General features: G+C 40.0%; 1 protein-coding gene across 9 annotated transcripts in view; it reads right to left on the bottom strand.

Moving 5' to 3' along the window:
• Positions 1 to 305: 305 nt before the first annotated feature.
• Positions 306 to 25,828, bottom strand: part of FN1 (fibronectin 1) — a 69,313-nt gene continuing 43,790 nt past the window's right edge. For 2 of the 9 annotated variants that reach the window (XM_067740680.1, XM_067740682.1), the window contains 20 exons: positions 24,307 to 24,396; positions 21,943 to 22,212; positions 20,897 to 21,013; positions 20,061 to 20,225; positions 19,377 to 19,532; positions 18,583 to 18,696; positions 17,488 to 17,757; positions 16,131 to 16,318; positions 15,193 to 15,280; positions 14,161 to 14,337; positions 13,294 to 13,383; positions 12,872 to 13,051; positions 11,655 to 11,744; positions 10,231 to 10,697; positions 9,088 to 9,226; positions 6,715 to 6,879; positions 4,710 to 4,835; positions 4,080 to 4,186; positions 1,385 to 1,495; positions 306 to 1,066 (listed from right to left, as the gene is read on the bottom strand). In XM_067740680.1, coding sequence (XP_067596781.1) covers positions 995 to 1,066; positions 1,385 to 1,495; positions 4,080 to 4,186; positions 4,710 to 4,835; positions 6,715 to 6,879; positions 9,088 to 9,226; positions 10,231 to 10,697; positions 11,655 to 11,744; positions 12,872 to 13,051; positions 13,294 to 13,383; positions 14,161 to 14,337; positions 15,193 to 15,280; positions 16,131 to 16,318; positions 17,488 to 17,757; positions 18,583 to 18,696; positions 19,377 to 19,532; positions 20,061 to 20,225; positions 20,897 to 21,013; positions 21,943 to 22,212; positions 24,307 to 24,396 — 3,182 coding nt within the window. In that variant the 3' untranslated portion in view covers positions 306 to 994. The remainder of the gene's footprint in view (positions 1,067 to 1,384; positions 1,496 to 4,079; positions 4,187 to 4,709; positions 4,836 to 6,714; positions 6,880 to 9,087; positions 9,227 to 10,230; positions 10,698 to 11,654; positions 11,745 to 12,871; positions 13,052 to 13,293; positions 13,384 to 14,160; positions 14,338 to 15,192; positions 15,281 to 16,130; positions 16,319 to 17,487; positions 17,758 to 18,582; positions 18,697 to 19,376; positions 19,533 to 20,060; positions 20,226 to 20,896; positions 21,014 to 21,942; positions 22,213 to 24,306; positions 24,397 to 25,828) is intronic. The other 7 variants (XM_067740683.1, XM_067740686.1, XM_067740681.1 and 4 more) reach the window with 4 other exon arrangements.

The following is a 25,828-nucleotide window of genomic DNA, read 5'->3' as shown; positions in this document are numbered from 1 at the left end:
ACAATGAAAAGGTTGTTTCGATTATACTTCTGAAGAGCTAGCTAGCAAGTTAAGTATCTGAATCCACCTAAATCTGGTAAAGCGGAAAATATAAAGTTATCTCCATTACTGAAGAGATAAAATGACAAGACTGAATCTGGGTTTGGGGAGGGACAAACTTAGAAAAGCTTGTACATAAATCACCAAAATTTAGAGCGCCGTGCGCATCATGGTTTTTCCAATGTTTGCTGAATAGCAAAGAAAAAACATTCAGGAAGATTCTTATTTCCCCCCAAATTTCTGTATGTAAAAAAGAAGCCATGATGTTCAAGTTGTGGAATGTAAATCTTTTATTAAACAGTTGTCTTTCCACAGTAGTAAAGCTTTGGCATGTACAGTATAAAAAATAATCACCAACCATAATTAGACCAAATTCCTCTTATTAACTGCATACTAAGTGTCTTCAATACAATTTTTTTCCATATAAAAATACAGGGAAAAGTTGATAAATAACAGGTAAGAGAAAGATTTCTAGGCAATACTAGAATCATTTGGAAATAGTGAGTACTGTGGATATTTCAAATATCACAGCAACAGGGACATGCTCTTCCTACAGTATTGTGGGCCAGATAGTTAAGTGGAAGCAGAAGTGTTTGGGTAACTTCCCTATTGAAAATTTTGGTAATATCATTTCAAGACATTTTGTATCTTGGTTGGTGCATGTGCTTCCCTATTGATCCCAATCCAAATCACAAGTTAGAAACATTTCATTTAAAATACTGAGCAGTATTGAATACTTTGGAGAGCTGGCAACATACTGCCCCATTTATGAGAAAAGTCTAAAAACACTCCCAGGGTGATGGTTGGAGAAGCTGTGAATTGAGCTGAAGCTGGAGAAGTTACTCCAGAGCAGAGGGCTTAAGAAAGAAACAAACTAAGCTGGGGTCTGCTAGCATCACTCCAGTTTGGATGGACCTTGACAGAGATCCGTGCTTGTTTCTCTGGGTTGGAAATATTACTCTCGGGAATCTTCTCTGTCAGCCTGTACATCTAAAGGCATGAAGCACTCAATTGGGCAGTTGACATTCTGTTAAAAAAGAAGAAGAAAAATTAACAGCAATGCTGTAAAGGCTACAGAGGAAAAAAGGGGAGGGTGGCTACTCTGATAATTACTTATGCATAGGAAAATGTCTAGCTTTAAGAGCTTAGCTATATATATTGGGCAATGGGAGATGCTCAAGAGAACCCAAATTATGTTACAGGATACAATATTCTTTCTACTCTTAAGTCTTAAAAGTTTTTTAAAATGGGTTCATTCAGAAGAAAGGTACCTACAGAAAGAGGCTCCCTGCTATGTGCCTAATTGCATTTAGGGGAGAAACACGCAGGGTGCAAATGCACTTACAGTATTTGTTCTCTGATGGTATCTCTGCGAATACTGGTTGTAGGAGTGGCCAGTTGAGCCTTCGTGACCAGGTTCAGCCCCTGGTCTGCGGCAGTTGTCACAGCGCCAGCCCTGAGAGAGCAGAGGCATGAAGTCGGATGGGGTTTATGACAACACAAGAACATCGCAACTTAGAGCTTGTGTCGAAGAATTTCACCTCTTACGGGTCGGCAAAATATACGCAGTTAGTCACAAAGGAAGCTTTGAGGATGATTTCATGCACTTATAACTTGCAGAATACATGTTGGCTGATAACGCATGTTTTATAGCTGCCTCTATTGATGCTTTTCCTTTTTCCTGAAATGTCTTACAAACCCCACCCATCTGCTAAGGCTGATTCCAGTCCTGACTTCCTTAATAAGCTTTCCACACTACATGATGGAGGAGGTTTTCCTGGAATCCTAGAGCTTTTAAAAGGAACGTGAGATCACATGGACAGACACCCTCATTTTATAGGTAAGGGAAAGGAGACCCAGAGGAATGACTGACTGGGGGGCGAGGAAGTCACACAGTGACCTGTGAGTGGAGTGGGACTGCCACCCAGCTGGGTGACTCCTGGTCATGTCCTTTCTACTGAGAGATCCTGGGACTTTCCAGCCATGTGAGCCTTCTTTTGCCTAAATTAACCTGAGTTGGGCTTTTCTCTTACAGCCAGAAGAACCCTAAGTAATACAATCACTTTCTTTCTTATATTGTCAGTGAAATATTTCAGACATATTTGTCCATTTAAAAGCATATCCCCCATAATACCTAAGACAGTACGGGTAAATACCTACTTTTATTTATAAGAATCAGTGAATCTTGCTTTCATATAAACACGTAACAGTTCCCACTCCTGTCTAAAGTGTTTCATTTCGCACTTCGCTTTAGAGCAGAACAGGTGTCACACGTTAAAGGTTTCATGTACGTAAATCATGAGGCAGAGAGGCTGAAGTGAGACCAAAACCGACTTCTCAACAAATTCACTTTCCATCCCACTTTTCTACACTGAGCACATGACCAGAGATGACTGAGTTCTGTGATCACGGTCTTTATATGTGTTAAAGAGAGACAGAGAGAGAGAGACTTTCCCCACCCAACCACGAGTGGTGGAATAAGGTCAGAGTAGCTTCCAGGGGCTGCCCTCAGCCAGACCCTTGAAGACCCTTCTCTGCTGCCAGTTTAATCTTCCTAAAAACCATCTTCCATCATGTTCCCTTTCTCTTGGGCACCTGCAACTGGCTAATGCCAAAGGCATCAACCAGTGAGCCTTACCCGGGAGTAGGGAGCATGCTCTTCAAGGACCAGAATTTGAAAAGCTGTTGGGGAGGGTATGTTTTCATTGAAAAGAAAGGAATGTTATGTTTCGTTGCTTTTATTTGAGTTATAAGGCATTTTATTTTGTAATTTCAAAGATTAGAGGAAAGCACAGCACTTTTCTGTTATATTGAAGTAGGACACGGATTAGAAATGGTTGAGAAGTACTGGCATGAATAATGGACCTCCGAGGCCCTCCATAAGTGGCCCCCACTTCTTCCCATTTAATGTCTTCCCACTAGACAGCAGGCAGAGGGTTGTTTCACTGGAGCCCACATGTGCCAGCTCCTTCCCATTCCAAGGGGCTGTGCTCGCCCTGCTCTCTCTGCTTCCCCCATCCCTCAACCAGATTGTAACCATCCTAAACCCCAGCCAGCGGACTATGCTGGTGGCGCAGTGGTTAAGAATCCACCTGCCAATGCAGGGGACATGGGTTCGAGCCCCGGTCTGGGAAGTCCCACATGCCACGGAGCAACTAAGCCCCTGTGCCACAACTACTGAGCCTGTACTCTAGAGCCCACAAGCCACAACTACTGAGCCCAAGTGCCACAACTACTGAAGCTCGTGCACCTAGAGCCCGTGTTCTGCAACAAGAGAAGCCACTGCAGTGAGAAGCCGCGCACCGCAATGAAGAGTAGCCCCCGCTCGCCACAACTAGAGAAAGCCCACATGCAGCAACGAAGACCCAACGCAGCCAAAAATAAATAAATAAATAATTTTTACAAAAAAACAACCCAAAACCCAGCCAGTTCATTCTTCTCTTTTCCACCAAACCTTTCCTGCTGACATCAGCCTACATGGGAACTGGGTTTGTCAGATCCACTCAGAACCTGACTTAATTAGCTGGACTTTCAATGTATGCTAATTTAATATCTCCAGCTATATCATTAAGAGCCAGGACCATTTCTCACTCCCTCTGTGTGTCCCATATTCCTGAGCATAGCACTAGACCTATGGCAGGAATCTATTTGGGGATTGAGAGAGGGTACAAAGAAGTGGTATTTTCTTAGATCTGGGTATTCAAAATATTTAACAGCAGTATCACAGGGGCACCTGCCCAACAGAATGGAGCAAGAAGCCCAGTGCTACCCAGCGTTTAACACTTCAGTTGCTGAAGAACGGAGGCAGTCTGAGAATAGTAGGTATGGGGGAGGGGGCTAAGGCTGCCACAAAGGGGGAGAACTGGAAAGGGGTAGTCAGTAGCGTTATGTTCCAACAGGAGCTGAAGTATTTCCCCATTTCATAAGGTGCACTACCACACCTGTGTGCACAGCCCACAGGAAGCATAACTCTTAATCGTCCGTACAGGAACCTCCCCCCCTTGTCTAAATTGCACAGAGCCTGGCCTATCTGGTCTTACCCGCTGGCCTCCAAAGCACGTGCAGGAGCAAATGGCACCAAGATATTCTTTCTGCCACTGTTCTCCCACGTGGTACGTCTTCCCATCATCGTAACACGTTGCCTCATCTACGTGGACACACAAATCATAAGCGTGTGTAAGACTGAGAACAATAATACAGACTTGACCCCTCTACGGGGGTGGGTTTGTTTCTCTCCTAAATTTGTCATCACAGCCCACGTGCCACGTGTTAATGGGAATCATCCGTAAGAGAGGTACTGCTGTATAGGTCTTAGGGCAGCATTTCCAAAGACTAGATCTAATAAACTGGAAACAGTTCAATGCAAAGATAGAGATCATATTTTAAAAGTTGAATCTAAAGACCCGTAAGGCTTTCTTGTTACATTTCACTGCAGATTATGGTCAAAATACTCAGGTCGGAAAAGTGCAAAAGTGCCCTATAACAACATTAAATTATGGCTCGTTTTTGAAGCTTGTCTCTGCTGTCCCAAATCAAAAGATTAACAAACCCACCGTTCACTCCTCAAGAAGACCTAAAGTCTCCAATCATTTCTGGGGATGAGAGTTACAGCTCAGTAATGAAGGTGGGAGCGCTCAAGAAGGCACTAAAAGTGATTTGTGGCAACGTACGGGGATCGCACTTGAATTCTCCTTTTCCATTTCCAAGACACGTGCAGCTCATCATCTGGCCACTTTCTCCCTGACGATCCCACTTCTCTCCAATCTTGTAGTTCACACCATTATCATGGCACCATTCTGGGGGGTGGGGAAGATCAGAGGCAAGGAGTTATTGGCGTGTTCTGACTCACAAGATGGTGAGCGTACTGGGACATGTCACCAGATTTTCAAAGCCAGGTATCTGGAAGGAGTGGCAAGGAAAGATGAAGGTCATGATCCCTCTGACAAACCACTTTTTTGGTTGGATTTGAAAATATTATCTTTACCACTTAACATTTTCTCAGATATTTTAAGATCCAGTCTATTCCATCATAATCATTTCACAAGAATAGTCAATGACCCTCATTTGAATTCTCCCTATTAAGGTTTAAAATTGGGAAGGCTAAAAATAGTTAATAGATGAAAAGTCACTTTTGGATTTGCAGAGATCCTGGATACAAAGTTCAATTAACCAAAAAGCAAAGATCAGCTGGTTTCTACACACTACGACCTGTTTCTTGTAAATGGGGAAAGTGAAAGAATAAACCTATGTATCAAAACAAAAACAAAATGATAAATCAATGGTTATCATTCCTACAAATAAGACTGGTTCTAAGGAATATCTAAGATTCACAGTTACATATCTTTAACTACCATACATAAAAGATGACTTTTTAATCTTCAAAGTTTATACTAAAATAAAACAAACTTTGGAAGTTTATATAATACACACAACTTCTGTTTTGTCAACAAGTCAGTCATTCCTAAAACTTTAAAAGTTAGTCAATCATTATGACATCTAAGTGAAGAATATGTAAGTTGAGCCAAAGAATCACATAAATCAACTTACAGCTCTGCTCCCACAGTTGCGCCTAAGTACTTACATAGGTAATAAATATACAGACTTAAAAATAGCTCAGTTTCAGAAATTTAAAACCCCTAATTGATGCCAAATGTTAAAACTTCCAACTCCTAAACAGCACGTGACACGTCTTTCTATTTTCAGATGGTCAAGCACAGTAGTCTGCATTGAAAAAATTAGTTGTGTTTATATTTCAGTCTGAATTAAACCAATTCGTGTATACAAGTTAAGTAAAGTACTCTTAAGATCGTTTAAAAATCATTATGTCATATTTCACCCAGTACAATTCCTGGATATGTCTACAGGAGGCTTGTTAGAAGGCATAATGATTAACACCTATGAAAATGAACCAATTTCAATAATAATCACATCCTCTAAAAACCAAGCAGAACCAAAGGATTTAAAAATTCTAATACTACACCTCAAAGCATGATAAGTCATTCCTAGGTTATTTTAACTAAAAAATAATTTTAAACAATAAAATCCTTTTATAATTTGAAAATCAAATCTTTTTCAATTGAAGTTGATTCTTAATTATCTACAAATGGATTATCTGTACTCTCCACATTACTTGGCAAGATTCAAGCTACCCAGTGTATGTGTGTGTATGTATGATATGAGTGTGTATGTGAGATATGAAAGAGTGTGTGTGGGGGTGGGTGTGAGTGTGTATATATACTATGATATGTGTATATTTGGTTTGTGTTGAAAGAGGTAGAATATTGGTAAGTATAAATATTCACCTCTGAGCTCACTCAACACTACAGATTAAAAGAGACTTGAGGTTCCGTTGTGTCTCTGATACCCTTCATTAGACCTGGCTCCAAAGAGGTTGACTTTATTCATTTCACAAAAAAAATTTTTAAATCATATTACCGTCGCAAATTTATTTTTAATTAATAGTCATATTGAAATACAACCCTTGAGATGAAGCAATACTCAACAAGTAAAATTTCCCATCATTTTTATATGATGCAAAATGTTACTTTGAGTCAAGCAGTCTCTACTCGTTTGCTTCATGTTTGGAAGAGGTTGCATCTGCCAAACATGCTTCCTCCTTTGGCACATTGTGAGAATGCATGGAACTGCAAGAGGTGGACAAAGCAAGCTACTCACTAGATGAATCACATCTGAAATGACCACTGCCAAAGCCTAAGCACTGGCATGAGAGTTTAAAGCCAGATTCAGACAATCGCTCCCATTCCTCTCCAATGGCATAATGGGAAACCGTGTAGGGGTCGAAGCACGAGTCATCCGTGGGTTGGTTTAGGCCTTGGTCAACTACATGAAGAAAAGGAGAAAAAGGCAAAAAAAAAAAAAAAAGAAAAGACATCTTATTATGGTTTTGGACCATAAGAAGAGAACTGAATTATTGTATATAATGACTTATTCGAAAACAAAAATCCCGGTAGCGCTAAACAGCACTCATCTGTTCTATCAGTGCATCAACTGCTCTAATAAACAATGCTTAGATTTTGCTAGTGAACACTTGCCACAAGCCTCTTAAAAGGAGCCCATCTTTCGCTTTTGCCCTCAGTTCTAAAAAAAAAATCATTTCTAGTAAATCTAGTCTATAGAACATGGAACAGATCATGAGGCAATTAAGAATTTCAGTGGTATGCGAAGGCTGGAAATTCCTCTCCATCAGTACCTGAGTGACCCTAAGCTAGTTATTTAACATTTCTCTGCCTTATTTCCCTCCTCTGTAATGTGGGGATAAAAATAAAAATATCTCTACCTACTCAGGATCTTGTGAAGATTACATGAGATCATGAATTCAAAGCATTGGCCTATTACCAACACTTAGAAAGTGCTCGCCAAATAAAGAATAATTATTAGAGGGCATCTTTTGCTTTTAATGCAAAAGGTGTCACAGTTTTATATACCATTAAAATGTGATCGCATTTATTTTATTGCATTTTTTTTGTATAATAGTGCAAAAAGCCTAGATTTTGTACAGTCTTTTCATAATGGTCAGACTGCTTTACTCTATCAATAAAACCAACTGTTCCAAATAAGAGAAAGCAATGGGATATCGATGGCTTAGAAATTAAGTAATGGAATCTCTTCATGTTGCTTAGATCTGGTCTTTATGTTTTGGGAAACTTATTTTAAAATAATCTATGCAAACAAAGCATGCTTCAAATTATTCTCTAAAAATCAAGTTAACTTCTGTGACTTTGAATCCCACTGTGTATGTTTTTTTTCACAGTGCAAAAATCAAAAGCTCAAAAGCAATAGATATTTGAAGTGTCTAATATTTTGAAAGGCATCACAGTGGAAGAAAATAGAGTTTTGTTGAAACTAAGATGTCTGAAATGTCTCAAAGCTGGGAGAACCTGGCTAGAATGCAGAATATTGCTGCTGGGAATAAGGAGTCGGAAAGAAAAATGGAAGGAACTTAAACTGCTATGAGGGGTTTCAATAACCTTCCTAAAGATAGCCAGGAGTTAAAATTCCACCTGACCAAATTCCATCTGGAGATGGAATCTTTTTTTAAAAAATGATGTGGAAAAAGCACAAAGACCTTTGTGCTCTTGAAAATTCCTTTCACATGGCATTCTACTAGCAAAACCACACGAAGCAAAAAGTGTGCATTACCATGGATATATAACACAATAAGCACAAGATAATACCACCCCCTCCAAAAAAACTGCTTAATTCACAGGCTTTTATACATGTGAAAGAACACAGTCACCTATCGAATGAGGAAGAAGCCTGAGGTTAAGTAACTGGCCCGAGCAATAAAGCCTGTCACTTGGCAGACAGAATTCAGCACTCCCTGCTGATGGGGAATGGAGAACCCTCCAGTTGGAAAATTTGAGATTCATGATTTTGATTATTCCCTATCTCATGTTTCTTGGTGACTCTGCAGCTTCCTGGAGTTTGAAAAGCTGGGTGATACACTACTGGTTTAACAGAACTTTCCAGGTGCTACAAAGAGTCAATGACCATTTAACCTCATTGTGGTTTTAGGCCTATATAATCATGAAATAACATGGGAATAAGGGAGCTCTTTGGACAGAAATGGGCTATGTTGGTAGCATTTTACATCAGGATCAAAACCCAGCAGGCATTGATGTCGGCAGATAAGGAATTTCCTTTACAGGTAATCACTTTCAGCACTTAAAACTTAGGAGGACAGCAACCTGGTAAGATGAAGAGGGTCTGGGAACAGAGATCAGGAGACTTGTGTCCTATATCAACCCAGATACTCCCTAGCCGGGACTCACAGTGTTGGACCAAACAATATTTGAAGTCCTTTCCAGGTCTATCATCATATCACTGTTTGAGACTCTATTTATGTATGTGTTTTACAAGATACTACGATACTCTGAGGGGAAAATAATTGAATTTAAAGTTGCTCAGTTACTTCATGGAATTATTTCCTAAAGTCAAAAGACAACAGCAAGAAAGGAACAGTCACTTGAAGAAGCATCTCTGGGGTAGTCCAGAACTTTTGCCCAAATAACCCCGATGTTCACATACCAGAATTGCCCACGGTAACTACTTGCTCCCGAACCTTGTGCCTCTTCTGGTCTTTTATTGCCTCCACTATGATGTTGTAGGTGGCCCCTCTGGTAAGACCCGTCAAGGTGGCACTAGCAGAAGTTCCAGGAACTCGGAACTGCAATTATTAGCACATCCAAAGTAGGAAAGAAAGCATTATAGCGAGGAATTGATACGACTTTCCCTATTCTCTTCTCAGTAACTCTTACTGTGTAAACACAGCAAAGGGAGACAAAGATGAAGAGTGTAAAGGTCCCAACCAGAGAAGGAGAGAAATGGAGCTTGAGTGAGGGGCTATCGTTTCTACATGACAGATTTTCCTGCCAAAAATCTACCCTACGTGCTCCACAGTTACCAGGAACCCTCACTAATTCTAGAGACAGCCTCCTCTTCATCCTGCTGTAGTTGCAGTCTGGGCAAGCCCACTGGCAGCCGTGGCCATGCTGCCCCCTTCACATAAAACGTGGATGCTGTGCTATGTGGAATACACATTCATCCCACACAAGTGGCATCTGACCCCAACATGGGGTCCTTCAAACCCTTTGCCAAATCCTCAAACTCATGTTTCTAAGCTCATAAATCCTGCACAGTGTAGTCAGTTTTTAAAAGTCTGCCACTTTCTACAAATAAGAAAACAGTGAACATTGATATCAGCAAGACACATTAAAGCATAGAAGTTTTAGTCAGAGAATCAATCACTTATAGGCACAGCTTCAGCCAAATTCTTTCTCCTTTGACATATTGTAGATAATGGGATTCTTCAAGGACAAATCGTAATGATGGCGTTTTAGCCCTTCCTGGACAAAAGTAAATTCAGGCAGAATCTCTCTCTCTCTCTCTCTTTTCTAAGATCATTCTTTGTCTATATTACCATGGAACGTCAAATGATCGATAATAATAGAAATGATTTTATTCTCTACTAAACGAAAGCTAATGACACTCTTTGGAACATCCCCTAAAGCACAGCCGTACTGAGATTAAAAAAGAAAATCAGGACTTAAGCAGGCCACCTTTCTAAGAGGTTCTAGAAGTACGCCACTGGACATCAGAGCTCTGGTCACTTCAGTAGCCTAGCTTAGTTTTTTCCCAGGCTGCCCAGAAGTAAAGAGAAACATGAATTACCTGCAAGGGTTCTTCATCAATGCCAACTGGATGACATGAAATGATATACTCAGAGCTTTCCTGGAATGGGGTCCATGAGATTGTTGTCTGAGAGAGAGCTTCTTGTCCTGTAGAAGCATTTGGATTGAGTCCCAGAACGTGAGGGTAGAGATGATGGTCTACGTCTCCCCTGGGGACAGGACCAATTTGGATCTCCTCATTTACATTCGGTGGATACGGTCTTGGCCTATGCCTTACGGGGCTGGCCATTGTGGGCGGTGTGGTTCGCCTAAAACCATGCTCCTCAAAGATCATTTGTTGCCCAAGACTGGGCTGCTGACCAGAAGTGCCAGGAAGCTGAATACCGTTTCCAGTGTCATACCCAGGGTTGGTGATGAAAGGGGTCTTTTGAACTGTGGAGGGAACATCCAGGATCTCTGGTCCATGAAGATTGGGGTGTGGAAGGGTTACCAGTTGGGGAAGCTCATCTAGCCAAGAGAGGTTAGAGCCAAAAAAAGCAAAGCGTGTTAAGCTCCCGGAAGTAGCCTCGGGAGCCGTTATCAGTTCAGGCAACAATGACTATTTTTCAATCAGATCAAAGCTCCTGGAAAATTAGCAGTTCTTAGGTCACAAAACACTTTTTTTCCAGAAAGAAATCTTTATGATTTTTCTCAAAGTTTTCTTTATAGTTTGGAACGAAAAAAGTGTTAGTATGAATTTATCATACACACAAAGCTTTGAACCGCTGAGCCCCATAGAAGCTGCCTCTGCTCAAATTAAGCCTAACGGAACTGAAATATGCAGCCTTTTTTCTCTGTTTCACTTGAGAATCATGTTATGAGGACTAGAATCCAGACTAATTATATCAGCGTCTGAAGTATGAGAATTCCAGAGGTTTGGTGCAGTAGTTTTTCACAGTTTGAAATGCTAAGAACAGATTAAAATACACACATAAAATTTATTTTAAAATTCTCCTATCAGCATAAATAAAGCATTTTCTTCAAATTAAACTGAAATTGGATAAAAAAGTAAGACATTAGTTTGAAGTTTTAGAAACCAAATAATAAATAAAGACAAATGAGAAAGATTTTTCCCTCCCCTCCCCCTTCTTATAAAAACATTTTTAACTTCAAAAGAATGTATAGAAGAACAGCAACGATCGCAGCTTGGTTTTTACATTTTAATATCCGGTTTGAAGTTTTTAAAGATGAATCAAAGGCTTTTATATTGACTGGCTAGGAAAAAAATAAAACAGTTCTGCAGATGGTTAGCTTATTCCTGCTATCAAAGAGCACAGCATACATGCTATGCTGTTAGAGGGAAAAAAAAAGTTTCATGAGAAATGCATCGAAACCTGGAGCACTTTTGCCCTGCAAAATGAATCATTCATAATTAGTTTTGTTTTGGCCATCTCCCTGTTAACCACCGAGGAAGGTGCTCTTTACCTGTCTTTTTCCTCCCGATCAGAGGCTCACTCTTCTGATTGTTCTTGAGGGCAATGACTTGGATTGTGTACTCGATTCCTGGTTCCAGACCTGATGGAAGGACAGATCATCACATTATGTCTGTGGGCTCAGCTAGTCAAATGAAAGTTGATCTCACCAGGAGATACTACTGGGAAGCAAGCTTCCTCTCTCCAGCTGGCCACTGGCCTCTTGAAAGGCAAAACTGACTTCGTTTTGCTTCTGCAAACACTCAAATACTCTGTATACAATAGCCACTTAGCAAATTAATTATCTTCCTGTCAAGTCTGACACCTGAATAAGCACTTTACTTTTCCTGGGTATTCGGTTCACATGGGGTCTCATCTGCCCTTCTGAATTCAAGAAAATCTATCAGCGTTGCACACTGCCAGCGAAATACACACTTGGGAGAGATCAGTGCAGACTGTATACATGAATCTACTTAGGCCTAACAAACAGATGGCTCTCAGTGGCAGGATCAATGAAAAAGTTAGACTACAAAAAAGTGCTCTGCAGGAAAGAGTGACCACTCTTCGTGTGGTCCCTGTAGGAAGTATCCAATTCAACGCCTTCCATATCTGATTCTATTTTCCTGTCTCCAAGGTTTCTAAAGAAGCAGTGTCTCCTTCTGGTACCTGTGTGTTCTATAGGATTTTTAAGTCTAGATAGCCTATATACACAGTTTACCGTACAATCTCTTGGACAAAAACAATACCAGAGGCCTATGATCTCTTATTCCCCATCCCAAGCACTCTCTCCAGTATGGATGACTGGGAAACACTTTGCCTCAAGACCTATCCTGTGAAACCGGATAATGAGGGCCATCGCAGGTGGCACTCTGGCAAATCCTGCAGACTTATCATTCTTTAGGTTGCTGAGTGAGAGAACAGTATCAAAATTTGCTAGTTTGCTTTGAAAAATGTCTTTTTCTAGGAAGAACTGATAGCTGTCTGGCAACTATACAGAAGATAAAAAGATTCTAGCTATGCCATTATGACAGTATTGAAATTATTGCTTTGTTGTGAATTCTGAGATGTATCAAGCTTGACAGCTCCTCCATAGAGAATGCTTTTTGAAGTTGTCAGAAATGGGGCTTCTTGTTCTCATGGTACAGCACCAAAGACACAGTTGGAGTCTGCTAAGCACTTTGTGTGTCCTAGAGAGTAAAGAGGAAAACGGCAGCATGGAAGCAGCAATACCAGTAATAGTAGCTTCTGTGACACCAGGGCGGGGCCGAGGGACCACTTCTCTGGGAGGGGACCCGGGCTTCTCATACTTGATGATGTAACCAGTAATCCTGGCACGAGGTGGCTGCCATGATAACAGCAGAGAGTTGGGTGTGGTGGCCAGGAAATGCAGGTTGGATGGTGCATCAATGGCTAAAAGAAAACAAAGTTACATCTCTTTAAGGAAATGAATAACCAAGAAAATTATTCCCACATTCTTTTCCCAGCCCTTAAAAACAGACTTGAGAGAATCTGAGAGTTCTGTAAACAGTAAAAATGATTCACTGTGATCTGGAATACAAAAGTATCAGCCTCATTTTTGTTGCTCAAGTTCACGTGACTGATCACACAAACATATAAGTCAGTGGCATTTCTTCAGTAGAAAGTGTAGTTACCAGTAGAGGCGTCGATGACCACAGGGGAGCTCCGGGCATTGTCATTCAAGGTGTACAAGTGGATCCTGTAGTCAGTGCCGGGTTGTAAACCTGGGATTGGTGAAGAGATGATTTTTATCTGATCTTCATTTACTAGGAAAATTTTCAAACTCATCTGCAATTTTCATGGTTCCTCCTATCATTGCCTGTTTATACAGACCAAGGAAGTGGTTCACATTTGAACAATAAATTAGAGCATGGTATGGGTGTTAACTGCTCATGAGAAGGACATCTCAAAAGAAAGGCACAGATGCACAAAAAGACACTGGCTAAAATAAATTTTAAAATCCCAAAATGCTGTTAGAAGTGACTATCTTGGTGATAGGGGTGAGCACCTGCTGACTGTGTTTTATCAGATGGTCATTGGTTGGGAACTGGAATCAGAATTTTCAATCTCAAAAAGACCTAAATTGACCCAGATATTGAACATTATCTGACAACAACTTTGATCTCTATGAAGTAGTGTCGTTTGCTTTTTCAAATTTAATTCTGCTTTATAATCTACGTGAATGTTAAGAAGTAGACACTATCACTGAGTTTCTTTTGGCTCTCAAGCATTATGTATATATATATTTTTTCCCATAAGAGAGGGTTCATTGATGAAAGATCTCTGATGAATGGGACTTATGCCATTCCTCTGGCAAACATTAGACAAAACCAGGCGTTCACAGGACAAAATGTTTTGATCATGGGATGAAAATACGTTGTAAAAAATAGAGCTGGGTTATCATAAAACACTGAAGATAAATTTAATCAGTGTAAGTGGTAGAAAGACTAATAAGCTAATTTATGTTGTGAATGGCAGTTATCAAATGTGAGCTCCCGGACCTGTGATGGTGTAGCTTCTGACATCTGGCTTGATGGTTCTCTGAATCGGAGTCTGGCCGTTGGCTGGGATGGCATCGACTTGGAAGCCGGTGATCGTCTCAGTCTTGGTTCTCCAGCTAATGGTGATGGTGGTCTCAGTAGCATCTGTCACACGGGCCCTTCTTGGAGGGCTGACATCTGCACAGGATGACAGCCAGAGATTAGTGCCTGGCTGGCTCATATAGGTAAGGTTTCGATATTTTAAAACGTTTCTTTATTCTATACAAATACATCAATTTCTACACATGACTAATAATGTATAGATTTTCTCCTGTGGCGTCGAGAGAAAAAGCAGACAGTAATTAGGAAACATGAAAATATTCACCTCGTGTACTATTTTTTTTAAGAACTGAAAAGCTTTACAAGTACTGTCAGTGGTTCCCAAGGCTGGCTTTCTATATCTACAAATACCTCAGTGAGTGTTAAAATTATTGTTATTATAATATAAAATATGTGTAATAATATAAGGAAGGTATATATATAATAATGTATTGCTAGTATTTTCTCATTCTTATATAGATTCATATTTTTTTCTCAACAGGTGCAACGCCATCCCTATTTCATAGAAGAGAAGTCTTTGACACTTTACGTGATTTCTGAGAAAGAATAACTGTGGGTTATTGTTATGGCAGAAAACTAGAACCCGGGCCCAGTACTGTCCAACCCTTACTGCACTGTTAGATACAACAGAAGCCAACGCATCCTCCTCAAACTTAACTCTATGAAAACAAATTCTAACCAGTAGAACATAACCTAGGTGTTAGTCGTAGTTTACTGCACCGACTCTAGCACATCATGAAGTGACTGCACGTACGCGCCAGTAGACCACTTTCTGGAGAGGCACAGGAGGCAACAGTAGTAACTGGGAAAGCAAATCTATTTCCAAACTGGGAATCATCTCACTGTTCACTTAGTGATCTAGAAAGCATTTGCCATTCTTTAATTTTTGTTTATCCAGAACGTTTTTTGACACTAAAAAGTTTGATTACTCACTCTCCAGAGTCGTGACGACCCCCTGAGCTGGTCTGCTTGTCAAAGTGTCCTTTAGAGCATAGACGCTCACTTCGTATTTAGTGGCCACCTAGAAAGAAGGGCGCAGTAAGCTTTAGCAATGTGATCTTCTGAAGCCCAGGAATTTTCACTCCAGCGTTAGAAAAAATGCAATGGTTAGAAAAGAAAAAGTAAGCTAGCAAAACCCGCAGAACTGTAAGTTCCTATATTAATTTCCTTCCTACACTGACAAGATATTTAATTACATGAATTAAAAAATGCACCTGGGGTTAAGCCCAAGTAAGCCATAACTTACATATTTATGCTAAGCTGATACAAAATGAGGAAAATGGTATTAGCCTGTTTTTCTCTTTGATGATCTGACAGGTGCAAATCATGAATTTTTCTGATCATAGAGAGGCAAAGAGAATAGTCTATCTCTGAACCCTCTTTCTGTAGTTTCTCCTGGAATTGGCCTTATGTTAAGAAGGAGAACAATTTCCTAGGTTCCTGGCTAGCTTTCTGTATGCACATCTAGAAGGATTAAAAATGACTTAAGGAAGGTAGTATCAGGCTGGGTTGGTAAAAACTGGAGAATATTCCTTGCAAAGGTAACAGGGCTGAGAAAAAGCATAACTAAAGTAGATTTATGCATTCAGCCTATGGATATATAAATTGCCCCCCCTTCACACACAATACAACATTTTAAAATAAACAGAATACACTTAAAGAGCTATGCAACATCCAATGCTGCTCATAAAATTCTGTCCCTGATAGCTTAGGTCAACACAAAGTAATTCTACTTGATACAAAATTATGATAAATTTAATTTGACGGCAGAGGCAAAGAACACAGATTTATTATATTATACTTCCACCACCTTCAACTGTGTAAGAAATGACCTACTTCTTTAGTCCAATGAGAAAAAGGACACTTCTTACCATGAGTCCTGATACAACCACAGATGAGCTATCGGGAGCAAGGTTGATTTCCTTCATTGGTCCGGTCTTCTCCTTAGGGGTCACTCGCACTCGATATCCAGTGAGCTGAACATTGGGTGCCGTCCACTGGGCGGCCAGGCTGGTTGGTGAAACCTGAGTGAACTTCAGGTTGGTTGGTGCAGGAATGGCTGTCAGGATGGTCATTGGTTAGAGGTTATTTTACAGTAAATGGGGAAAGGGGGAAAATAAAGTGACTTCCGAGAAGTAGATAGGTTGTACTTGTTTGGTTGGGTGGGTACCCTAGTCAAGCAAAGATTCAGTACAAGAAAGGACAAAAGGGGGTGCAAAATGAAGAAAACGTTTGCTGAAAAATATGTGTTTTTTATCCAGCAGTGCTCAGAATCACTGGAAGCACTTGGGCAGATGCCAAAACTCTGAGACTTAAGGTTTTAGCAGTTGGTTTTTTTGCTTTCCCTTAATAAATTAAAGTCAAATTGGCTTATTGGCCATTAGGATTGATCTTTCCATTTCTATGGAAAGATGAGCAGTAGCCCCTTTCTGACAGAAATTATCTTTGTATGGAAAACCATCTCACAGAGTATTTCATCCCTCCAAAGACAGAATTATGATTTTATTCTCTTTGTTTGGACCTCATGGAGGATATCACTGCTAAATTTGAAGTATTCTCTGTGGTGCAGCAGCAGAAGAAAATTGGCTCACAACAGAAGCAGAAAAGAGAAGCAAAGAGCAATAATATAGATTGTCACCTCCAGGGTTTATGCTGTCACGAGGAGACATCTTTAGCATTCCACTCTGCTTTAGAAATAAAGCATGAGAGTTTAAAGAAGGTGGAAAGCATTTGCCCTATCAACTGTTTCCTATGTGTCTGATTCTCAATCCTTTTAGCAAATTATACACCTAGCACATTATCTCTAACCAGAGAAGGAAGGTCTTACCCACGTGTTCTCAGAATCCTGCTGCTATGAAATGGCCCAGTTTGGGTTCCTTAGGATGCCAAATTTCCTCCCTTTATATACAATGAGCATAAGTAACCACAGAGAGTCAAGGCTTAGGAAATAATCCACAATTTTCATGTTCTCTTCAAATGTCTCGCTTTATAACCTTGTTTGTAAACCAAGCTACTCCAAAATTTCCTTTCATTAGACTTTATGTAAACGTCGCCTACATTTTATTGCTTCTTACTATTCTTCTTTAAAGAGGGTCTTTCCTAATAGACAGGTGGATTTTGGGGGTACCCACTTGCACGGGAATCGACAGCCTGATAAAGTAGAATGCATTCAGCAGGGCATAAAGCCGCTGCTCCCATGAGCACCCAGCAGTGCAATTAACGATATACCTGTGGACTGGGTTCCAATCAGGGGCTGGCTCTCCATATCATCGTGCAAGGCAACCACACTGACTGTGTACTCAGAACCCGGCCTGAGGCCTTGCAGCTCTGCAGTCTCTTCTTCACCATCAGGTGCAGGGAATAGCTCATGGATTCCATCCTCAGGGCTCGAGTAGGTCACCCTGTACCTGGAAACTTGCCCCTGTGGGCTTTCCCAAGCAATTTTGATGGAATCGACATCCACATCAGTGAATGCCAGTCCTTTAGGGCGATCAATGTCTGTTAGGCAAATTAATGGTAAGAGGTTATGTGAAAAGCAAGTTGCGAAATAAGCATTTTTATAACATGCAAAGCAGTTCTGCAGATACCATTTTTCTTTGATGAATTAAATTCCAATTAACCCACTATTAAATGGAAAATTACTTGATCCTTGCTTAAGGTTTTTTGGTTCAGAAAATATTTAATGTCGCATCACTTATTAAAACATAGGTGTACATGAGATGCGGAGATACCCTGCAAAATGTCCCCAAATGAGGATTTATTTATATTCATTTTAAGATATTCTACCAAAATTTGTTTTTGCAATGTGATGTTAGTCTCACAGACCTGGATTTTTTATACCTTGGAAATGGCAAAGTTGATTTTCAATGTTAGATTCAGATTGTTATATTCTTTCTTTAACTCTCCCCCTCCCTCCCCATTGAATATTGTAATGTATGTATATTTAATATAAATATAATATTTACATTAAACGTTGGTCCAGCCACAGTCTGGTCCAGCCACAAATGCTCGAAACATAATAGTTTCATGAGGCACACTTCAATCAACTTTACCATCCAGTTGTAGAAAAGAAGGTGCTAGCAAAATATTTTGTAGATTTGCTATAGGCTAATAAGATTTTGCTGAGGCGATTTGAGCAGGAGAAATTCAAAGCACAGCAACTAACTATGGTAGTTCCACAACCTCTCTCCCTATATGTTCATTCCTTGGCACTGAGAAGGAAAAATGTTTGCAAAGAGCTCAGCTCAAGATACAAACTAGGTATCCAGACACCTAAGCACAAAATCTGACTTTGAACATGGAAAACAGGCACTGGTTACATACTGGTTACTGCTGTCTGAACCAGAGGCTGACTCTCTCCGTTTCGATTCTGAGCGTAGACACTAACCACGTACTCCACTGTGGGCTGCAAGCCTTCAATTGTCATTTCTGTTTGATCTGCAAAGGGAGTGAAAAGAAAAGGCAGCATCTATGTCATTCACTATGACAACAAAGTGACTTGCAGAGTTCGGTAGTAAATGCGTGTGGCCTGGAATTTTCATTTGCAGAATTAGCATGAAAATATGGAGGAGTCACACATGGATTTCCTCTTGGACAGACGCGTTCATTGCTAATACAAATTACCATATTGGAGTGAAGCCACACTAAAGGATAAGCTCTAAAATTGAATATGATGCCACCAACAATGAATGATGCTGCTCTTGAGAAAACGAAAATTAACTGGACTTTAAAATATTGCCTTAGAATCCTAATTTCACAATTACTTTATATGAAAACAAAACCAAGAGCTAAAAGAATCTTTAAAAGTCAGTTAGGCCCATCTCTGTCTTCTTAGTGTGCATGAGAAACAAAACCACAAAGATGAACCTACTAACTCAAGATGTCCACACCATTAAACACTGCTACACATGTAAAAACAGAAATGCACTCATCCTAAAAATTCTACCGTGGAGGGAGCTGTTAACAGCCTTGAGCCCCGAATTCACAAACGGGGAAACTCTGACACGTGATATGAAACTGTATAGTACTCAGAGCCAGGTAGTCATTTATTTAAAAAAGCATATTGTGCGGTCCTACTCTGTTTATCCTGATGTATGTGAGGTGCTGGCTATTCTTACCTGGACCTGCAGTCATTGTTTTCGATGGTCCTGGGCCATTTTTAGGAGTAGTGGTCACTCTGTAACCGGTAACGGGGGAACTTGAAGGCAGCCACCTGACACTAATGCTGTTGTCCTGGACATCAGTCACTTGCATCTGGGATGGTTTGTCAATTTCTACAAATAAAAACCAGGAGAAACCAATGAAGCCCCCGTCCATGGGGACAAGACTAGACAAGTCCTCATCTCCAGTTCTGATACAGATAGAATAATCTCTTACTACTATTAATGACCCCCAGGTGTTTCTTTTGCAGAAACACAGAGAATTTCGGGAGGTGGTACCTGCATCTTGATACTACTGCCTATTTTCAAGATGGCTGCTTCATTCACAAAGAAACTACATTTCCTGTAGATGTTTGCCTCCTTACCTTATTAGCTCATCTCTTCATTCATTAACAAATATTTACTCAACATCCTCTGTCCCTGTCTCTATTATAGGCTCATGGAATACATCCATCAACAAAACAGACAAAAATCCTTGCCCTTGGGGTGCTTCCTTGTATATCTGGCTCAAAACTCTGTAGCTGTTGCTTCATCTTATTAAAAAAGAAAATCAATTCCACAATGAAGAAAATACTTTGGGAGAACATAGTAAAAGCTATCTGAGTAAATGAGCCTGTGTCATCCCAGAAGACGAGTCAGTACCTGTTCGGTAATCAATGGAAATGGGCTTGCTGCTTGCCGGGCTGTCCCCACGGCCAGTGACAGCATAAACGGTGATGGTGTAGTCTGCTCCAGGTTTAAGACCACTGATGGTAGCTGTAGACTTGCTCCCAGGCACAGTGAACTCCTGGACAGGGCTACTTCCTCCTGTTTGAAAAGGGATGAATTTAAAGTGTGAGGGGCTGAGAGACACTTAGGGATTGCTGAGTAACTGAATTAACGTATTGAGAGCAGCTTGTAAGTTACATATTTGCTTATTCCCTTTAAAAAAGTGCTATTAAATAGGGCCTGAACAGAAAGGTCAATTTATTTATGCAGGTAGTAAGCCTTGATGAGTGTGTAAAAATTGAGAGAAAATTGCAGTTCATGCTATTTTAACATTCCAGCTTTAACATGTGGTAGATTAAAATTAGAAAGGGAGAGAAGGTAGTCCTCAACCCAAGGTTGCATATATTGTGGTCTTTTTTCAAAATCTTAATGGAATACATTCATGTTAAATAAAATTTTGAAAATATAGGAAAGGAAAAGGAAGATAAATACAAATCACTTATTATTTCACCACTGATAATACACTTGTGAATTTAAAATCCTTCTTCCTCAGCTCTGTTGTTCCCCTCTAGTATTATACAAACAACTTTTTATCTTGATTTTGCCACCAGTTATGTCATACATATTTCCCACATACTCTTAGAAAGAAGTCAAGGCTCCAGCGAATGGACTTGTCAAAGCTTCTTTAATTATGTATCCATTGCTGGGCTTTCGTGTTACCCATGACAGAATACTCAATCAGACTGTGAAGTAGCACTTCACTAACGCACCTGTTTCTCCATAGGTGATCCTGTAATATCTCACTGTAACGGCCGGAGCATCCCAGCTGATCAACAGGCTAGTGGGGGTTGCAGCGATGACTTCCAGGTCCCTTGGAACATCAGAAACTAGAAAAACATGGGAAAGTTTTCACATCCGTAACTTTCAAAGGATGCCCAGATCCACCTTTTGCTCATTTTCCGGGTCACTGCCTTTAGGATTCCTTCATATAATAATGTAAGTACTACTCAAAATCAGCAAAATTAAAAATTATGAACAATGCAAGTAAGGGGTGAAGGAGACAATTCAAATCGTGGTGAGATGATTAGTTCAAGTGTATTGGAGAGTTTTCCCCTCAACTTCTTATTTTAAAGAATTTTAAAACCACGTAAAAGTGATAAAAATTATATAATGGACACCCATACTCCCTTCCCTTAGGGAAGTTGCCACATTTCCTTGTCTCTCTCTATTTTTCTGTTAATCCATTTGAGACTAAAGTACAAATATGATGATACTTCTCCCCTAAGTACTTAAGCATCTATCTTATAAGAACAAGTACATGATTATATTAAAATAATTTTTAAGAGAACTTTGAAACAGAGTGTTTTCTACATTTTTGAATAAAACTTCAGTTCTTAGAAATGCATAAGTATCTAACTCCGGTGGGAAATTTCTTGAGATAAAGAAATTATCTTCTTTAATATATTCTCATAACCATGATCTATTTTTTTAAGAGATGATGACTCAGGGACTTCCCTTGTGGTCCAGTGGGTAAGACTGCACTCCCCATGCGGGGGACCCGGCTTCGACCCCTGGTAGGGGAACTAGATCCTGCATGCATGCCGCAACTGAGTCTGCATGCCGCAACTAAAAGATCCCACATGCCGCAATGAAGATCCCATGTGCCACAGCTAAGACCCAGCACAGTCAAAATAAATAAATAAATATTTTTTTAAAAAAAGAGAGAGAGATGATGACTCAGACAACACAAAGCTATGTCAGATCACCTGCATAGGAAAGTCCTCTGAGTTTCTTTGCAGACCAGAAAACAAGTTACCTGTTGTTTGCTGGCCAACCAAGGAAGGACTTTCCTCTTTGCCATTAAGAGCGACAATGCTGACCACATAATCTGTGCCCGGATTGAGATTGGTGAGTGTGATAGAATTCCGAGAGGGGGGCACTCGATCCTCGCGAGGTCTTCCACTCATGTGCTCAGGATGATGGCGGATCTTGTAGCCGGTGATGGTAGCTCGAGGAGCAATCCAATGGACAGTGAAAGAGTTGGCAGTGATATCAGAAAAGTCAATGCCAGTTGGGGAATCGAGACCTGTTTTTGCCACCCAGGGGAGGAAGAGATAAAAAGGAAAAAAAAGACACCACCAACTTAGGAAGTGAGGAAGAATGTAAGGAAAAGTAACATCCATCCAGTGTTTCCATCCTTTTCCACTAACACAGTGAATTGCCATGAACCTCAGGTTATGATACACTGATTCTAAGCCACAGATAAATTTCAAAATCATAAACTGACGCTGTTCAAAATGTCCAAAATCATTCTTTTCTTTTTTCTTTTGCTAAGTAATCCAAGTGATTTCCGCATCACATTTGAAGACAGGTGTGTGAGATATTCTGGGAAATGATATTTTCAAAGGCTTCAGTGTTCAAGTATTCTATTTCTACCTTATAAGTGTACCTCTCAAAGTAAGGCAAGATCTGCCCACTCTCAGGTTAAGTGTTTGGCTCTTAAAGAAGCTTTCTACACTCAAGAGGGAACTGCTATGTCAACAGGGTGGTAAGAATGCCAAACAAAAAACTTTCTAAAATGAAAATAAGACGTCATCCTGGACAAATTACAATGCAAGTAATTCCTCATGAATTGAGAATTTTTAGTGCATTGCAGAAAAATTAACAAAAATTTAGAGTTGATCTCAATTCAAATCACTTAACCTCTCTGGGACTTCCAGCAATTTTCATTTTTGTTATAACATTTACTTACTCTATTCAATAATATATTCAAACCAAATTGAGATACCACAGCTTCTTTTTGGAAGCAAGTGGACTATAAGAAATAAATAAATGGCTATATTAAATTACACTTTTTTGAAAGGAAAAAATTAATAGAAGCACTCATATTTAAGAAGGGACATAATATTATGGGATTCTATTCACCTTCTTTTTATAGTAAATGAATATTTCATCAAGTAGAAAAAAGAGATAAACTCGTTGACTTAGTAAAGAGGGAAAATACTTAGATGACAATGACAGTGTTGGGTCAGCCATTAGACAGATCTGCCTAATGAGAAGGGATTTCACCACCTCTCAATAATCGAGATTATGAGATATTATTCTTGGGAGATTTTTTTAAAAAGATAGACAACAAAGTTTCTGGACTAATTTCAGTCCTCCCTGGAAGCAGAGAGTATAATCGTAGTGATTGGAAGTCAGTGTAATAGTTGAATAAGGTGTCTTAATTTCTTTTAATCTATCAATACTTTTTTAATTGAAGCATAGTTGATTTACAGTGTTATCTTAATTTCTGCTGTACAGCAAAGTGACTCAGTTATACATATACATACATTCTCTTTTTTTATATTCTTTTCCATTATGGTTTCTCATAGGTTATTGAATATTCCCTGTGCTATACAGTAGGACCTTGTTGTTCATCCATCCTATATGTAATAGTTTGCATCTGCTAATCCCAAACTCCCAGTCCTTTCCTCCCCACCCTCCTCCCCCATGGCAACCACAAATCTGTTCTCTATGTCTGTTAAGTCTGTTTTTGTTTCGTAGATATGTTCATGTGTCATATTTTAGATTCCACATATGTAATATCATATGGTATTTGTCTTTCTTTTTCTGAGTTACTTCACTTAGTATGATAATCTCTAGGTCCATCCATGTTGCTGCAAATGGCATTATTTTGTTCTTTTTTATGGCTGAGTAGTGTCCAGTGTGTGTGTGTGTGTGTGTGTGTGTGTGTGTGTGTGTATATATATATATATACACACACACACACACACACACACACACGCCACATCTTCTTTATCCATTCATCTGCTGATGCACTTTTAGGTTGTTTCCATGTCTTGGATATTGTGAACAGTGCTGCTATGAGCATAGGAGTGCTCGTATCTTTTTGAATTATAGTTTTGACTGGATATATGCCCAGGAGTGGGATTTCTGGATCATATGGTAATTCTATTGTTAGTTTTCTGAGCAACCTCCATACTGTTTTCCACAGTGGCTGCACCAACTACATTCCCATAAGATGTCGTAATTTTTAAGACCAGTGATCAAAGGTGATGACGAGGTGAAAAGCACTCCCACAAAAATGGAGATGTATTTTCAGAAGTAGCACGGAATTTTGCTCTTTAAAATCGGTAGGTGAAAGCTACTCAATAAGCATGTTGCCCACATGACTCACCAGTTTTCTGTCTTCCTCTAAGAGGTACGCTCTCATGCTGCTCGTAAACACTGGAGACGCTGACTAAATACTCTGTTCCAGGCAGGAGATCTGAAGAGGCAAGTTGGAATTATTTTTAAAATGTGCTTGAAAGAATGAAAAACGAAAGCACCCTTAGGACTATTCCAACGGATAAAATATCCAAGAGTCCTGTCTTAGAGCCTATTTACACCTAAGTGAGTGTTGCTGCCTGCAGAGGGGCTGTCAGTAGGTGATGAGGAAGGGTCACCTTGCCCTGTAGCATCTCTAAGCCCTGCCCCCAGCTCCACCTGTGTGGGTATGACTCAGCGGCATCCGAAATAAGATGGAGTTGCTGCATGCAGCCCAGTAATATTTCTCTCATTCACTTAACGGCACGTCTGTTGAGGGCATGTGATAATGACTGTGGCACTGTGAATATCATTTACCTCTCACAATCACCCTAGCAGGTAGTTTGCTACCTTTTTTTTTTCTTTTTTAGTTTGCTACTTTTTAAAGCTGCTTTATTGCCAAACAATAAACTGAAAATATTTACAGTGTCTAATTTGACAGATTTTGACAAATGTATACGCTTGTGAAACCATCACCACATTCAAGATAATGAACATATCTATTACTTCCACAAGTTTGGTTTACAATTATCCCCAGTTCCTAATGACAAAACTAAGGCACAGAGAAGTTATTTTTTCGATATATTTGCCCAAGATCACACAGGAGTTGAGCCCTAAGCCAAGACCAGTGGTCTTAACAATTACCCCTTACTGAAAAAGGGTCATACTGATCGGGAGTGATGGGTTCTGTCCTATTAAGGTAAGAACAGAATACTTAAGAGTTGAATATATATATTCCTGGGTCTCCTCTTCTCTCATTCTGAGGTACCAGAAAAGGTACAGAGTAAGGTTTCTAACCATTGAACTCCTACTCAAAAGACCCCCATTCCCCTCTACACCACCTCCCCTTCTGCAGGGGCCCCTGAAGCACCAGACTAGGAGATGGGATGCTTGGACTCCCCTTTCCTCCTTCCTGCTTGGCCAGGGACAATTTACTTAGCCACTGGAGACCTCAGTTGCTTCATCTGTAAAACAAGATAATAATGGCTTCTCTGGAGGAGGGGGGGGAAATGGCTACCTTGAGATCTAGAATAGAATCTAGAATAAGATCTTAGAGCATATGAATAACATGTGACAGGTCTATGGCTAAGGTGAGGCAGACAGAGGTCCCAAAGCAGAGCCTTGTGTATTGGGTAATGCTGTAACTACTGATTCCAGAATGCTCCAGAACAGAATCATAGCCCCACTGATAGGCAGACATGAGGATTTCTCGCCCTCAGCCACAGAATTGGAAACCAAGACTATGGTCGTGCTGAGCTGCCTTTCTTTGTATTTCACTCTCTAAAATACGTTTGAAAGATAGAGGATGTTTTCAGACCACCATCTGGTAACGTACCTAAATGTGAACTGTTTTTCCCTTATGTAGAAGCTTTTGCTTTTTGTTCTTATGTGTG

The sequence above is a fragment of the Pseudorca crassidens genome, chromosome 6 (genome assembly GCF_039906515.1).
Source record: "Pseudorca crassidens isolate mPseCra1 chromosome 6, mPseCra1.hap1, whole genome shotgun sequence".
Classification (NCBI taxonomy): domain Eukaryota; kingdom Metazoa; phylum Chordata; class Mammalia; order Artiodactyla; family Delphinidae; genus Pseudorca; species Pseudorca crassidens.
The sequence above is the reverse complement of the archived record's forward strand: the minus strand, read 5'-3'. Positions and strand labels throughout refer to the sequence as shown.